The following is a 16038-nucleotide window of genomic DNA, read 5'->3' on the forward strand; positions in this document are numbered from 1 at the left end:
CACTAAGAGCCTATTCTTTATTTGGGGGTTTTCATATAGGTTAGCGTAGGAGTGAGATGCAGACAGATTAGCAGGCAGGTAACATATCCCCAGAACACATGCCATGAAATACTGCTCCTCCCTCACTTTATCCATTGGCAGGCAGGGAGCTGAAGGGAAAAATCACGGAGCACTTACACCCTCCGCACAGCAACCGATGTTATCCCAGGCCTCGTACGCCCAACTCGTCTGTCCATTAGCAGAGGGCACTGGGTCAAATCGTGCTGGTTTAATGCCTATGAGCAGTTCTGGGAACACGATGGCTCTCGGATCTATGTCGGCTGCTAATATAACGCCTGCTGCCTCTTAGACAAATGTGCTGTTGGACCGATTGCCGTTATTGCTTAGAGAAATAAAAGCTTGAGTGGGATTATTTTTAGATGCCTCTGACATATCAACAAAGCATTTTAGGGCTAAATGTTTCCTGCCTCACTTTATTGTCCTTATCACATAGGAAAAACAGTTAAGTGTAGGTTTAATATTGTTATGAGTGACTAATACATCAACTTCCCGAAAGCAGCAGGATAAAAATCATTTCATCACGCTCAAAACACGCCAACAGAGCATTAGTGCATGAGGGATAATTACATATCCAGCACAGGAGTCCACTTGTATTGTAAAGAGGAGCACCATTTCACATGAAACAGCATTTCTTCAGTGAAATCTATTATCTGGAAATTTTTTTGTTATCAGGAATGTTTCCCTAATGAGATTCTTTGATCTCCTTGGACAGCAGACTATTAAAAACTAATCAAGTGGATGTCAACATTAGAAAGAAAACCACTAACTGTCATTTCTGTGCTATTTGACGTCGACAGCTTGTACTGTTTTATTCGACCTTTTTAATATCAGCTTGGCTAGGAATGCATGGGCTTTGGATTTTTAATTCTATCTTCTCTCATCTTTTTGAGGCTCATCCTTTGAAACTGCTTGTGTTAATGTAATGAAAAAATCAGTAAATTACATCTTTTTTTATTAGTAGTATTTTAAGTGATACGGTCCAATATCATTGCTTTTATCTCAGCAGTTTTAACCTAACCTCAGGCCAGGGTCCTTTTTCCTCTGTGCTTCAGAAACACTTAAGAGATTTATATTCCCAACTGCGGCTTATTATTTCCCACCACACGCATGGGGACAACTACGGCATGCGAGGGCTGGGTCCATCTTCCCTGGAAACCAAGGAGCACCCCAGCTCGCTCGGGTTTTTACCCCCAATGTCATGCCAAACCAACCACCCTTCCCAGAAGCGGTCAACCGTTACCTTTTCTAATAGTTGTCTCAGCTGCTTTGTCCTGGCATCACGCGAGCACATCGTCTGTTGAGGTGCCACCACTGTGCATATACAACGTCCCTCGCTATCTTGGGCAGAGCTGTAGACCTGCCAGCTTTCCTCTGGGTTGGTAGGCAACACCTAATTAACACAGGGAAAGATGGGTTAAGTAAATGGGGGGAGGCCTGGCAGGGGCACGGGAGGTGAAGGGAGCTGAGCGGCAGCAGGATGGATGTGGCAGATACCGGAGCTGTGCTGGAAGCCGAGGGAGGCTCCTCTGAGGGCCCCAGCTGGCAAAATTCACTTGTAATGCAAAAATATGGATTGGGGACAAATAAAAGAAGGGTCTGAAAAGGAGAGCGAGATCCGAAGCAAGAAGGCAACGCAAGTGGGAAAGCATGAACATAGGGAAAGCCACGATGCTGCAAGGGTTGTAGCATGCTGTACGACACAGAGCGTACTGGGGGGGGGAACCCACTGCCTGGCTGTCGTTATGAGGCACTTGACTTCTCCTTGACACCGTGAGAAGGATGTGCCTGAGCTACCAGTGAGGTTATGGTGTCCTGGCTGAGGGCTGAGCAGTGATCAATGTGCCCCTGCAGAGCTCTCCTGGATCCGGCAGCAGGAAAATCAGCCTTCCTGGGTAAACGGACCTCGAGAGTTACATTTCCCCCCTCCTCTGCCAGACTCTCCTGGGGATGCGGAGGTTCACCAGACAGCCATCCCCTCCCGATGTTCTGTGGGTCCCAGGCAGGGAAAGCCCGGCACCGTTCCTGCAAAGCACGCCAGCAAAGAAGGGATGCGGTCCAGAGGGTACGACTGTCGGAGCTTCCAGGACGCAGCGCAGACAGGGAGCCCAGCCACAACCACTACATTCCCAACCCTCCGCATGCCCCCCATGCTCTCCAGACCCCTCTGATCTCAATTTTCCTTTGATCTCGCAGCACTTTGCAAAATAGAGTATTTAATCACAATTCAGGCTCTGAGCGCTTTGAAGGTACCACCAATGTGTTGCCCACCAGGGAAATATTCTTTCTGCTATTTCAATACATTGCAAATCACCTTGCGAATACCCATCTTGACAGACACGCACCGAGAGAGCCAGCCAAGGCAGACAGACAGCCGATTTGATTCTCTAGCTAAAACAATCAGGGGAAACAAAATAATAAATGGGTATCGTCATCCCTGGTAAGATGGGGGAAAAAAAATCCCAGCTTCATTCACAACCAGCTGAACCACTACACGAAATACTTGTCTGGAGAGAGCGGAACTGTAATACCTTTGCTCGTTTGGAAGGCACAAGCATGCAGCCTGGAGGCGAAAGGTGCCCATTTTATCCTGGGAAGGGAAGGCAGCCAGAAGGATTTTTTTTCCTTAGCCATTTCCAAAGTGGCAGGACCAGGCACTGTCCCAGCCCTCCGGCAAAACAGGGACAGGAACCATACGGCGCGACCAAATTACACCGCAAGTTCTCCGCTGCATTTCCCATTGCATTAACGACTATTGATTAAAGGCAGGGAAGCCACCGGGCTTCGCACCTGCCGTCCCAGCCTGCTTCGCCCCGCCACTACCAAGAGGCGAGGAGGGAAACTTTGCAACCCTTTGGCTGACGGCACGGCGGGTGTTGGGGGGCACCCGGGGCGCCCCCAGCCCAGGGCTAGGGATGGCTAAACTCGAGAGCTGGAGGAGGGATGCTCCCTGCATCGCGACCCCAGTCCTGCCAGCCCCCACCCGCCCCGCACCACCCCGACACTGCCCTCCGTGCCTGCACAGCCTCGGGGGGCACTTTGCAAGCGATGCCCCCGTATCACCCCGAGGGGCGGCAGCCCTGCCTCTCCCCGGGGAGCTGCTCTCTGCAGCCGGGGGGGTCCCGCCGGGGCTGCCGCCGGGAGGGGGGGCGGCAGCGACGGAGTCAGACCGCCGGGGATGCCCCGGGGGTACGGGGCGGGGACGACACCCGGGCAAGGAGGGATTTAGGCAGCCCGGGGGACACCCAGGCGAGGGGGCACCGGGAGGCAGGGATGCTCCGGGCAGCCCCCCCACCCCCCCCCGTGGCTTCACCGACCCCTGCCCGTCCCCCCGTCCCCGCCCCGCACTTACTCCCGTGCTGCGATCCAAGGTGCCGCCCGTGGCCGCCGTGAGTTTGGTGGTGTTGAGCCCCACGAGGGAGGGCAGCGTCTGCGACATCCAGTTGGTGATCATGGCCATGGTGCTGAGGACGACTCCAATCTTGAGTAAAGGCACAGACATGTCTGCGGGGGGGGGCGCCAGGCACCCTTCATTCTGCACCGGCGCCGGGCTCCATGCCGCTGGGGACGGGCTGCGCCAGCCGCCCGGCCGCCGCCGCCGCTCGCCGCCGGCCCATCGTCCGCCGCCGCCCCGCCGCGGCCCTGCCCGGCGCTGGCGATGGTGCTGCCCGTGCCGGTGTAGCCGGTGTGGCCCGTGCCGGTGTGGCCGGTGCCGGAGCGGCGCTGCCTCCCTGCGCCCGCCGCCTCCGGGCGCGCCCCAGCCGGAGCGGAGCGAGGGGCTGCAGGAGGCGGGTCCGGGGCGGGACGGGACCGGGGCGGGGGGGAGGGAGGGGCGAGGGGGGTGCCCAGCCAGCCGGAGCGACTGCGGGTGGGCGGGCGGGGGAGAAGGAGGGGAGAAGGGATTTGGGGTGGGGGGAGCGGAGGGGAGGAGATTTGGGAAGGGAAAAAAATCGGGGGGGGGGGGGGGAGAGGTTTAGGAGAGGGGGAGAGGAGGGAAGAAAAGATTTGGGGAGAGAGAAAAGACTTGGGGAGAAGGAAAGATAATGGGGGGGGGGGCGGCGAGGTATTTGAGAAAGGGGGAGAGAAGGAGGGGGGGAAAAGATTTTGGGAGAGGGGATAAATTTGGGGCAAAGGATATTTGGGGAAGGGGGAGCGGAGGGAAGGAGGGGAGAAAAGATTTGGGGAGAGGGGAAAGACTTGGGGAGAGATTTGGGGAGGGAAAGGGAATTTTTTGGAGGGTGGGGAGGTTTGGGGAAGGGGGAGCGGAGGGAAGGAGAGGAGAAAAGATTGGGGGAGAAGAGATTTGAGGAGAGGCTGAAAGGCTTGGGGAAGGGAGGAGGAAAGATTTGGGAGAGGTGTGAAAAGATTGGGAAGGGAGGGGAAAAAATTGGGGACAGGGAAAAAGATTTGAGGAGACGGGAAAAACTGGTGGGGTGGGGAAAGAAGTCGGGGGAGGCGGCCAAGCCGCGGTGCTGGGGGGGCGGTGCGGACCGGGGCCGGGGGCGGCTCCCCCGCTGCGGCGCGGCACTGCGGCGCCCCCTGGCGGCGGCGGCGGGCGCGGCGCGGTGCGGTGCGGGTCGGGGGGCACACGGCCGCGGGGCAGCGCCGTGCGGGGGGCGCAGCTTCTCCCGGGGACAAAGGGGAGCTGCTGCCAGGCAGGGCAGCCGGGCGCAGCGTTCCCTGCTGGGGGGCACGCAGGGGCTGCACCGCTCCCGCGCAAATCCACGAGGTGTTGGGACCGTGGTGGAGCACCGGGTGGTCCCAGGACCTGTGGGCTTCCCGGGCTGTGGGTGGTCAGAGCATCCCCCACAACCCCGCTGGCCCCCTCGCCACGCTCTGCAACCACAGCCCTCCATCAGCGCCAGGGACCCCCATACGCCTGAGTGCAACCAAAATGCCCTGGCAACTCTGCCTGCCTGCAAGCTGGCAGCCCCCCCCATTCCTGCCCCATTCCTGCCCCTGCCCCATTCCTGCCCCAGCCCTGCTCCTGCCTCATTCCCAGCGGGCAGGGCTGCATGGACAGGAGAGATGGGACAGTGTCAGGTGCTGCCTGAATGTCCCACCCCAGAGTTCGAAGAAGACCCTGGGCTTTCTGTGGCTGCTGTGGCTCTGAAGCAAACCCCGCTGAGGAGCCCTGTGGGCTGTTACACTGCAAACGGCATACAGCCCGTCTGTACGGCCTGGCACATAGTCTGCAGCGAGATGGAGCTTGTTCACAGCTCAGGTTTCCTGAAGGCATTTGCAGAACTGTCCTGATGGCTTCAGAACCAAAGTCTCTGACCAACAGAGGTCTGTAGTTCCTTGCCTGTCCCTTCCTCAGTGAACCTTTAAACACCCTGTGCAAAGCAGATTATGAAATGAATCCCCTGGCCCTCTCCAGAGGATATAAGTGACACCCCTCGCTCTGCTGGCACAACACCAGCCTCAGCACGTTGCAGCAGCCACCACGGCCCTGCTCCAGGAGACCCCGTACTGTTTGGTGGCCCCACCACACCCAGCCTGGCCAGTCCATGGGAGTCACCACATTCCCACTGTAGTCTGACCAGTCCAGCCCCAAACCTGCCCCCTCCAGAGTTGCTCTTCCGATGGCATGGCTCCCTGGGGTCGTGGGTCTCACTGCCCCCGCTCCCCAGAAGCTGGGTGGGCTACAGCTGAGAGGGCGCTGAGGGGTGCCTCAAGGTCTTGACCCACCAGTACTTCCTTGCCATACAGCATCCAGGCTGGTGTTTGGAGCGAGTCCCAACTGGGGAAGCAGGGACCTGTGCCCTGAAATGCAATTGCTGCCAAGCTGGCCTGCCCCACCTTAATGGGACCTTACCCCTAGCTGGGGACCTGGCCCTTGGTGTGGGATCATCCCAGTGCCCCCCAGCACTGCTGCTCTGGGCAAAGGGAGCGGGGACCAGCAACAGCCAAGTGGAGCTGTTTCTGCAGAGAGCGCTGGGGAGTTTCTGCAAAGCACTGAAATGAAAGCACATTTAGCAAGTCCACCAGGTGGAGAAAAAGAGATGAGTTAGAGTAGGAGCGCTGATGCCAGGTTGGATCATGTCCCTCCAACAAGGCGACGGCAGAACCAGGCACTGGCAGCTGGGAGGCAGCGGCTGGTGCATGTTACAGGCTGCAGCAGCTGAAATGCCATTCCCTTCCCTTGCTTGCCAGCACCCTCAGATCGTGTCACCCCTGCTCTTTCCCCCTGCTCAGGACAGATCAGCTCGAATCCGGGTAGATCAGCCAGCTGAAGGTCCATCTCCTGCAAAATCAGTCAGCAAACACTCCTGCCCTCTGAATCAGACGCTCTCCTGCCAAGGGCTCCCAAAGTAGATATACTTTTTCCACCCCATGAAATTGGCTTCACCCAGCCCAGGCACCAAGCTCCTTTCCGTGGCAAAACGGCTGTCAGGTTGTGCCTGAGAAGCTCAGCATCAAGGAGGTGTTTCAGGCTGTGGCTGTAGGAACAGGTTCGTTAGGAAAAAGCCTGGGATGGTTTCCATTTTTTAGAATAAATCAGAGCTCCCCGTTCTGTTCCTGTTCCGCCTGTTCTGCTCTAACAGGTGCTTCTGCTGTGCCCAGCACTGGAGCAGCCGAGACCCCGATTGCTTGTCTGATTTCATATCGTATAAAACACTTGATTGCAACACTTAAATCATCTTCATGTGCATCTTGAAACTGCATTTGTAAGTAAAGTTTCTCTCTTGTATTTGCCTACTTCAAACACATACAAAGGCAATTAGATCTACGGATACTTTATTATTTAAAATGGTATTCAGTGGGGTAAGTAAGGAGCACTCCTTTGCCTTGCTCTGATTCCACCTGGACTAAAGAAAGACTAATTTCCTACCAGTGCACACAGGTAATTTCATTTGTATGCCCTTCAAATGCCTTGCAATGATTAAAGGTTCTTCAGATGGGGACAGCAAGGCACAGAGAGAGGAGCACCAGCCACAAGTCCCAGCTAAGGAGGGGGCCCATTCCCGGGAATCTTTGCAGGGAGGGTCTGTAGGCAGGGGGAGGCTGGGCTCTGGCCACAGCAGTCAGTGGAGCTGCTCCGCTTCCCCGGAGCAAACCCCTTTGTGCCAGCTGAATGAAGGGCTGTGCGTGTAATAACAGAGGAGAAAAAAATCCAGACTATTTTCTTTCTGTCTCTTGCTTCCAGTGTTTGTGAAATAGCCAAAAGCAGCAGTTTTGGGGGAGTCTTTGCTGGTAAGGTAAAGGGAGTTATGACAGGGATATCAAGGGATCGGCTGCTCTTCCAGACATTTTCAGAAAGTTCAGTGACTTGATACATTAATGACCTGTGCCAGGAGCAGGATGGCCCTGAGCCTGCGGGGTAAAGCCCATGCTGGCAGAGGGCCATGTCCATGTCCCCGTCAGCTGGTCCAAAGCAGAGACCTGACAAAGAAGAGGCTCCCAGAAATGCTGCTGTTCCTCTTTTTTAGGGGCGAAGGGAAGAGGCAGTGGCTGCTGCTGTGCAATGAGATGCTGCTGGTCACCCTGTGCTGTGCTGTCATGGGCATCAAGCAAGAAAATTACTTTTGTCATCTCGGTGTCTGAAGCAGGTGATGTGCAATCATGGAAACCTCTTCCCTACCCTAATGATCTCTCTGGTTTTAGAAGGCCAGCACAGCAATGAAAGAAAACATAGCAAAAAACCAGTAAGGACATGAACTTGATGTGGGAGACCTGAAATTGCCTTTACCCATGCTAGAGCGTATCAGAAGAAATGCCAGCGAAAGCAAGGAGAAGACTCAGATGACTCTTTTTGACCCGATGGCATTCACTGATGGGCCTTTCCAGCACCAAGCAGGATCTCGCTCTTGAAGAGCAACTTTCCAGCATAACGTCTGCAGGAGTCTCTTCAGTACCAGTTTTGCTGAACTGGCTGAGTTCATCTGTCTCCTGACCACTTTGGGGTTTTTTTTTGCACAAGGCATTGCCTTGAAAAAAACCCCTCATGATGGCATTGAGTTTTTCTTGTCCTGATGTGCTTGCTACAGCCACCCTCCCCACAAGAGCAGAGGCTGCAGAGACCTCTCGATGCCTCTCCCACTGTAAGCAGAGAGTAAACAGCAGGGAAAGATGTCCAGTGAGAGAACAAAAGATCCTCTTTGCATGCATAAATTCTGAGCAGAGAAAGAGGAGGAATGCTAGATAAAAGCAAAGAACAGGGTCTTCCGAAATAGCTACTTAGTGGAAAATTCCGCTGCTGGGAAGTGGTAATGCAAAATGTGACTGTCTGCCTAAAAGAGATCTGCAAGGGTCAAGGTTTGCAAATAGGGCCAATTCCTCTGTACGCGTGAGTGAGTGTGTAAGCGTGTGAGTGTGCAGGACATGACGGTCATTGTCTCCCTCTCCTGGCTGGTTCAGAGAAGAGGTGCTGAAGTTTCTGGTGCTCGCAAGTTTTCGTGGGGATGGTGCCCATGGACTCCAGTCAGACGGGACTCGTATTGGCTGCATGGTGAGAGGAAGCGAGCTGCTTTAATATACATACACCCGTATTTTAACAGCCTCAACACTTGCTGGTGCTCCAAGCTGGCTCAGTAAATGCTGGAGGCATCTCAGCTAACACCCGACATCTACAGTGAGGAGGATGTGTCTGTCCAGCTGAGCTGCCTGCCCAATGGACTGTCCCAGGCACCTTCCCAGGGCTGGCAGCTCCTGTTCTGGGAGCACAGGACTCAGTAATTTGGCAGGGCTCTCAGGCGTGCCCTAGGATGACTCTCTGGTGCCTGGGACAGCCCATACTCCAGCTCTTTCCAGCTCCTTCTCTCTGCACTGGAGACCCATGAGATGTGCTGTGCCCTCTGGCCAGGGGCTGCAGGAAAAGTCTGCCCTTTCCAGAAGGACCTTACTATGTAACTCCAGGGATCCTCCTTAGATGCTTGGACTAAGTGACTTTTCTCCAGATCTCCCTCCTGTAGTTGATGGAGGGGCTCTGAACCTCTTGGAGGACTCTCTGCCTCCACTGACTCTTTCGCATCCCTCCCGGAGCCCTGGCTGATGCTGGGCTGCCAGAGTCCCTATTGCTGCCCTGCTGCCAGGTGCTGCTGCGCTTGCAAAGGAGCATGGACTGCACGGAGGCAAGCTGCAGGGTGGGAAGGACCACCTCTGTCACGCACAGATGGGACAGCACCCCAGGAACGAGGGTGAGGGGCTGCCCTCCCTGCCACTGCACAGCACATCTGGCAGCCGAAGGCCATGGGGATGCCGAGCAGCTCTGCGTGGGGGTCCCTGCAGCGGGGCTCAAGGCTGAGGGTAAGGAGCTGCCAGTACAGCCCAGCCCTGCCTGCACAGCAGGCTCAGACCAGGGCTTCCAGCCCACCCCAGCACCGCACGGGTGGTCACTGCGCCCCTCAGCTCTCTGCCCAGCACCGCAGACATAGGGAGGGAGAGCCCCGGACTCTGCTTTTAAGAGAAGGACGACATTCCTCATCCCTCTCTCAACTCAGTAGATGTTCCCCCTCTTCCCTCGCATTCCTCGTTACCTGGGCTTGTGGCAGGAGGTATCCGAAATCCCTTTGCACCAGTCTGTGGGCAGCAGGAGGGCTGTGAACAGCGCCAGGCAGGAGAGGCACCCCACCTACCCTGGTACCCACCTACCCTGGCATCCCACCTACCCTGGCAGGCAGCGTGGGCAACTTCATCCTCATTAAGGAACATACACTTTGTACCCTCATCACCTTTGGAGTGTGGGACAATCTTCTGTTGCATTTGCCGTGGGGCATCTGTCCCTCAGCAGGTCACAACTGCCACAGCAATACCAGGTTTCCCTCATTTTTTGCTCTAACTTCCAAATGTCCTTGCTTTTTTCCCTGTTCTTTGTCACTATCTGTGCAACCATCACTCACACAAGCCTCAGTCCTGGAGCTGGACCCTATCACCTCAGCACCGTACCAATGCAAAGCAAACACTTCCCCTCCCACCATGGGGAGGGTATGGATGGACAGACAGGGAAAGTGAAGGAGGGAAAGAAAATGGGAATTAAAGACCCCAAAGCGCTTTGCAAAGAGTGACCACGATGCTGCAGGTCACTGCCAGCTCCCGGTGGGACTTTGTGTGAAACTCCCTGTGCCTGGTGCTGCACTTGGCTCCAGGAGTGGCCGCGTTTTGGGATCAGACAGCCCAACATGCTCCGGAAAATTAACCCCCAGCTACAGACACTGGCACTGCTCGTCCGCACGCCAAACGCTTTGCAACCTTTCCTTTCGTTATCCTCACGGAGAGCAGAAACACCCTGTAGCAGAAAGAACACACTTCTTATGTTACACTGGAACAGAATAACCCCCCTTGCAGGTCTTCACTAAATCTGTGTTTAGCTATAGCTGCTCTTGACATTAAACCCATGCTCCAACAGCCAGTGCCAATACATGTCAGAGCCTCTGGGCTAGAGCAGAGCCCATTAAAGTCGGCGCAGGTTTCGCGGGTGCGTCAGTGGGTTCCTGTTACTCGGATGTTTTGGTTAGGGATGATGATTTTTTTTTGGCATTTTTCCCTGGGTCTGTTGCCCACCTCCAGCCAGAAAGTACCTTTGCACTGAACACTTGTTCTGCATGTTGCTTGCTAGAAAACACAGCGGTGCTCCAGGGTCGCTCACTGCTGCGCACTCCTGGACCGAGGGCTGACGCATGCTATTGCCCCATTATCTTTCCAGGAGGTATTTTGCATTTTGGTTGCTTTGAATGCTGCCTTCTGGCATCCCCACGGGATGGGGACTGAGAACCAGGACCTGGGTCCTGAACAAGGAGAAAGCTTCCCAGGGCCAAAACCCAGGACAAAGCCAGTACAGAGGCTGGGACCAGGGCTCCTGTGCTCAGCTCGGGCAGGGCAGTAGCAAGCAATAGCTACAGTTTACAAAGGAAGGAAAATGAGGATTTTTAGGTGTTCTTCCTCTACAACCAGGATTTGCTGATGCTAAGACATCTCGGGCTTTGTGCCTCAGTTTCCCCAAGTGCATCTTCCCCTTTCTGGAGGAATGCTTGACTGACTCAGCCCTTCAGGTATCCATCCCCCTGCCCATCCCAATGTCCCAAAGAGCCTGGCTGAGGCACCTGCAGGCAACAAATCCCAGAGGTACACTCCTTGAGTGTCCCTGTCCCTGCCTTGTTCCCTTTTGTTCACAGTTTAATCACAGCAGAGCAAAATCAATACTTATCACTCATAACTCAAGAATTAGCTTCTTCCACTGACAACGCAGTCTACAGCCTTCATCTATCTAATTCACTCGGATAGTAATTAGTTTTGTATTACTTTACGTAGTGATGCTAATACTGATTACAAGGCCTGATAACTTGAGTAATAAATATGACCCAGGGCTGAAAATTACCTTTCTTTTTTATTGGTTAAAGCTGAAGTTAGTGAAATGAGACACAAATTGGTTTATGAGATGAGGCAGCTGCTGCCTGTTACAGGCTGCAGATTCGCAGCTTAATCCTACTAGTTTCCATGTGTCTCCCTGACAGGGGAGGGAAGAGCTCAGGCACCAAACTGGGCACTGGTAAGTCCCCCATGGATGGAAGGGAACCAGAACTGGGCTGGGTGCTGCTGGGTGCTGGGGTAGTGGGGCACAGGCAGTGTGCATCCCTGGTAGCTCTCTCCCTTCCCTGAAAATAGCCCCAAAAGGGACCTGACATGCTTTTAGGAAAATCAATGGTGAAATTGGGTTTGTTTCTTTTTTTCCCCTCCCCTTGTAGAAGCCCTAAATGTTTAACAACTGCCTGCTCCAGGAAGGTATTCCTTCCTCTGTGGTTTCAATGATTACCGGGTAAGTGGATGTCAGAGCACTGAGCTGCCCCACTCTGCAATTGCAAAACTTTGAGGAATGCAAAGAGGTTTTCACTGGTAATACCCCAGCAGCTCGCCAGCAAGCACAAGGCATGACAAAGAGATGGGTTGGACAGACAGACAGACAAGCAGGCAGCATCCTAGACCCTTTCTGCCGATACCCCTGGCTTTACTACAGTGTCCCAAATCCTCTGCCCTTCTGGCAGTTCTACCTTTCTGCACATGACAAGCAGATCCTTAGAGAGCGTAAGTTGGCTCTGAGCCTTCATGGCCACCACGAGAGCTGCCCTGAGTTTCACCGAGCAGATGACAAGGAGAGAAAGCCCCGTGCTTTGCCAGGAAACCCCTCTGCCCAGAGCTGCACGCGCAGCCAGAGCCAGGGTGCTGTACCCCAGGGTGCCCGGAGCAGCAGCTCTGCCCCCTACCCCCCCCCCGATCCACACCCAGCCGCTCAACCCAGCCAAATAAGTCGTTTCAGGTTTTGATCACTGACCTGTGCAGAGCCAAGGCAAGGCACAAAACAAATCAGGAGACCTTTGGCAGCTAGAAGAAATGCAAAGCATTGGTGCAGGTCTTGCTCTGCGGCCAGGGCTCCTGTCACCCCCCTTGGCCCTCCCTGCCTGGGGCACACAGGAACCGAGGGGCAGGCAGGGGCTTCTGCAAAGGACTGGGATGTGGGGGGCGCCTGGGGGCAGCTCTCACCTTGTCTCACACACAGAAAACTACCATCCACCTGAGACAGGTCTCAAAGCCCCTACGAAATCAGCCCGCAGTGTGTGCATCACCCGTGTGCTCCTGCTGGGCATGGGCATCCTGCCTCCCACACGGGGGGACTTCAGAGGATGCTGCAGTACCAGTGCCTTGAAGACAACTGCCTTCCCTCCATGAGAAGAGCTTTCCCAGCACCCAGGTGGAAGGACAGCCACGTGCTCGCCCCCTCCAGCCCCATTTAACAGCCATCCGTCTCCCCATTTCTTCCTTTCTTGTGTGCTGGCGTACCAGTGCCACTGCAGAGAGGGAGAGCAGGGGATGGCTGTAGCTTCTGCATTATCAGGGAAAGCTGCCTAAATCAGCAGCTCTCTCCCCTGAACCTCGATCCCTCCGCCCCCAGCAATGGGATCTCTGTAGGGGATGGGAGAGCTTCCACACATGTGATGGAAGGATTATGGATCCGGCACTGAATTAAACGTGGAAGACACTGAGATGGGCGGTGCCTGGGCTGAAAGGCGTATTTGGGGATTGCATCTGGCAGCTGTGCTACAGAAATGAGATGCTAAAACTCCGAAAGGGCTCTGCAGTGCCAAGCAAGTCAGCAGGCACGCTGGCGGGAGAGCTCGGTATGGCCAGTGCGCGGGGCCTGGCAGGACTCAGCTACCTGCAGGCAGCAAAGCCCAGGTAGATGCTGCAAACCAGAACCCAGCCCCGGCGAGGCAGCTCAGCAAAGCCAGGGCTTCAGCAGGGGCTTCTAGCCTCCCACCAGTGGACAGGGATGGGCTGGGAGGAAACTCTGCCAAAGTCAGCCCACAGCGCTCAGCCCCGCAGTCCAGAGCAGATTTGATTCCCCATCCCCACCCCGATTTCAAGTTGGTCAAAAAGTTGGAATGCTGCATTTAACAAGAAAAAAAAAAAAAAAAAGAAAGCAAGCAAGGGAAAAAGTAGCCAGGCACAGCAGCATCCTTGGCACAAGAGGTGATAACTCTGTGTCCTTGAAAAACCCCACCAGTGCAGAGCGATGGGGGCTGACGAGGCTGAAAGGGGATGGTGGCAGCCCCTGGGGAGGGGGGTACCACCCTGGTCCCCAGGCTGTGGGTGCACTCCCCGGGGCTGGGCAGGAGGGGAGGCTGGAAGGGCGGCAGGGCAAGGCAGCCCTGCCACACTGCTTGGCCACCATGCTGCCATGGCCCTGGCTGGCCGGGCCGGGTGCGGAGCCAGGAGCCCCTTTTTGCTGATTCCTGAGCAATGCTGGCTGCTTTGTCCAGCGCGGCGCATGCGCGCTGCCCGAGCATCCTCTCGCACACAATGGGCTTCTCCTGGGCGCTCACTTGCAGCTCTGGTTCCTTCCCACCCTTCCTCATCCACACGGCTCCTGGATTTCTTTGCTTTCCCCCCCCCCCTCAAATTACCACCTTCTCATCCTTTCTCTGGAGGGCTCTGTGCAGTTAAGGCAGCTCTTGACTTTAGCAGTTTCTTCCTGGGGGCAGCAGAAATACTCTGAGGTGCAAAGCCAAAAGGCTTCAGCTGCTGAAACTTCAGCAATAGGGCAGTGACAGGAGAGAGCATTGTCAGCAGGAGAAAGGAAAAAAATAATCTACATAAAGCATCCAGGATGAGAGCCCAGCTGCTAATTGCTCCTACACTAAGAAGCCTCCATTCCCCTCCTATTTATAGCTTCTTTTTCTTTCTTTTTTTGCTCCCAGGCAGCATCACAATTAACCCCACAATCTAGAGCATCCTCTTGCAATTACTTTTCTTCCTTTCCTCAGTGACTGGGAGAAAAAAAAACAACCAAAAGACAACCTTCCTGCCAGTCTCTCACCAATTATCTTAAAGAACTCAAATGGAGTTTTATTTCCACTTGAAAGAGATGGTTTTTGTGCCTCCTTTCCTCCCCCCAGCCCCACTCTCACTCAGACCAGGGGCCGGGACAGCAAAGGCAATTAAAATCCAGTAGGGAAAAAAAAAAAAAAAGGCGAGGGGGAGAGGGAGATAAATAAGATGCTCCTCTCTCCCACAAGCCTGTCACAGATGGAACCATCAAGGGGACGTTTAAATGTCACCTAAAATCAGCAAAGCTACCCCACATGAGGAGCTGGTGTGTGTGGGGGGTGACAGGAGGGACCACCACCCTGCACTCACATCTCGTCCCTGCGGGGACCCGGGACAGGCGCCCCGAAGTTCGCGGAGGCCCGAACCCTGCAGTGCCAGCCCAGCCCGGGGTGGGGGTCCCGCTGCCCGCCCCCCCCCCCCCCCCCCCCGCCCTGCCCGGCAACTTTCCCCGGCCCCCCTCCCCCTCCCCCCCAACTCTCGGGGGTGACCACGCCGGGGCAGCCCCTTCTCTCCCCAGCTGTGGGGTCCGCTCTCAAGCCCCCCAACCTCCCCCCACCCCCACCTCCCCCCAAGCCCGGAGGGTCCCCCTGCACCGCGGGCTGAGCAAAAGGGGGATGCCCAGGATGGAGGGGGGGCGCGAAGGTGCAGCTTCCAAACCCCAGTTTTCTTTGTGGCTCTCGAGGTTTAATAGAAAATGGCGTTGGGGAGAAAGGGAGAGAAGGGGGCGGGGGGGTGGGGGGGGAAGCAGAGAGAAACCTACTTGGGTGAGTTCTGTGCCCATCAGGATGAGGAAGCAGAGGGTCAGGAGCTTGCTTGCCGGTTGCATGTCTCGCACCCCGTTCTAGGCACCTTGCATACAGATCACCTCCCGGGCGAGCCTCCCGAGCCGGTCACCGAGCGCCTCGCTGCCTCCTCGGTCCTTTAGTCTTATTATGATTTTAATTTAAAAAAAAAATAAATAAATACCACCCAGGAAAAAAAAAAAAAAGACAAGCAAATGCACTTAAAAAAAAAATATCAGAATGATTTTCCGGGCGGTTCTCAGCACCCCCAGGAAGCAATGCAAGAATCTGCTCAGCAGAGCCTTCACTTTGCATATTATTGGGATCCCAGTGGTCTCTCCTCTGCTCCCGGTGCTGGCTCTCTGGTAATCTTTTTTTTTTTTTTTTTTTTTAATGGCTCCCCTGCTCGAAAGACATTTGCGAGGAGAAATTCAACGGAGCACGAAACGAATTATCTCTGCTATTGCCAAAAAGTTTGCCTTGAAAAGGGGGGGTTTATGGGGAGAGGACAGTGATTTAAAAAAAAACAAAAAAAAAAAAAAAAAGGAATTGTAGGGCTGGCTACTAGCAGGGGATGGCTGTGAACAGGATGTGACATCAACATAAGGCGGGGGGAAATTTAACTAAACACGGGCAAAAGGAGGAGAGGGGGAAAAGCAGCCTCGGAGCGGAGCTGGGGGCGAGCCGGTGTTAACCCCCTCCCCGCCGCTGGGGAGCCGGCCGAGCTGCCCCACCCGGGGGCGTCTGGATGGGGGGTGCGGAGGGATGTCACAACCCCTCTCCCCCCCCCCCCCCCCCCCCCGCAAAGTACCAACCCCCACAGATGCCTTCCCAAACCATCCCTCCTGGAGAGCTCTGAGCCACAGCCCCCCCCCCC

At 55.2% G+C, this 16038-nt stretch overlaps 1 protein-coding gene across 2 annotated transcripts in view; it reads right to left on the reverse strand.

Annotated features, from left to right (window-relative positions):
• Positions 1 to 15620, reverse strand: part of OLFM1 (olfactomedin 1) — a 35102-nt gene extending 19482 nt beyond the window's left edge. The window contains exons 1-2 of one of the 2 annotated variants that reach the window (XM_037400727.1): positions 15140 to 15620; positions 1301 to 1450 (exon numbers count right to left, since the gene is read on the reverse strand). In XM_037400727.1, coding sequence (XP_037256624.1) covers positions 1301 to 1450; positions 15140 to 15205 — 216 coding nt within the window. In that variant the 5' untranslated portion in view covers positions 15206 to 15620. Of the gene's footprint in view, positions 1 to 1300; positions 1451 to 3409; positions 3918 to 15139 lie in introns of those variants that run through there. The other variant, XM_037400726.1, reaches the window with a different exon arrangement.
• Between the last annotated feature and the right edge of the window lie 418 nt (positions 15621 to 16038).

Source organism: Falco rusticolus, chromosome 9, assembly GCF_015220075.1.
Source record: "Falco rusticolus isolate bFalRus1 chromosome 9, bFalRus1.pri, whole genome shotgun sequence".
Classification (NCBI taxonomy): Eukaryota; Metazoa; Chordata; class Aves; order Falconiformes; family Falconidae; genus Falco; species Falco rusticolus.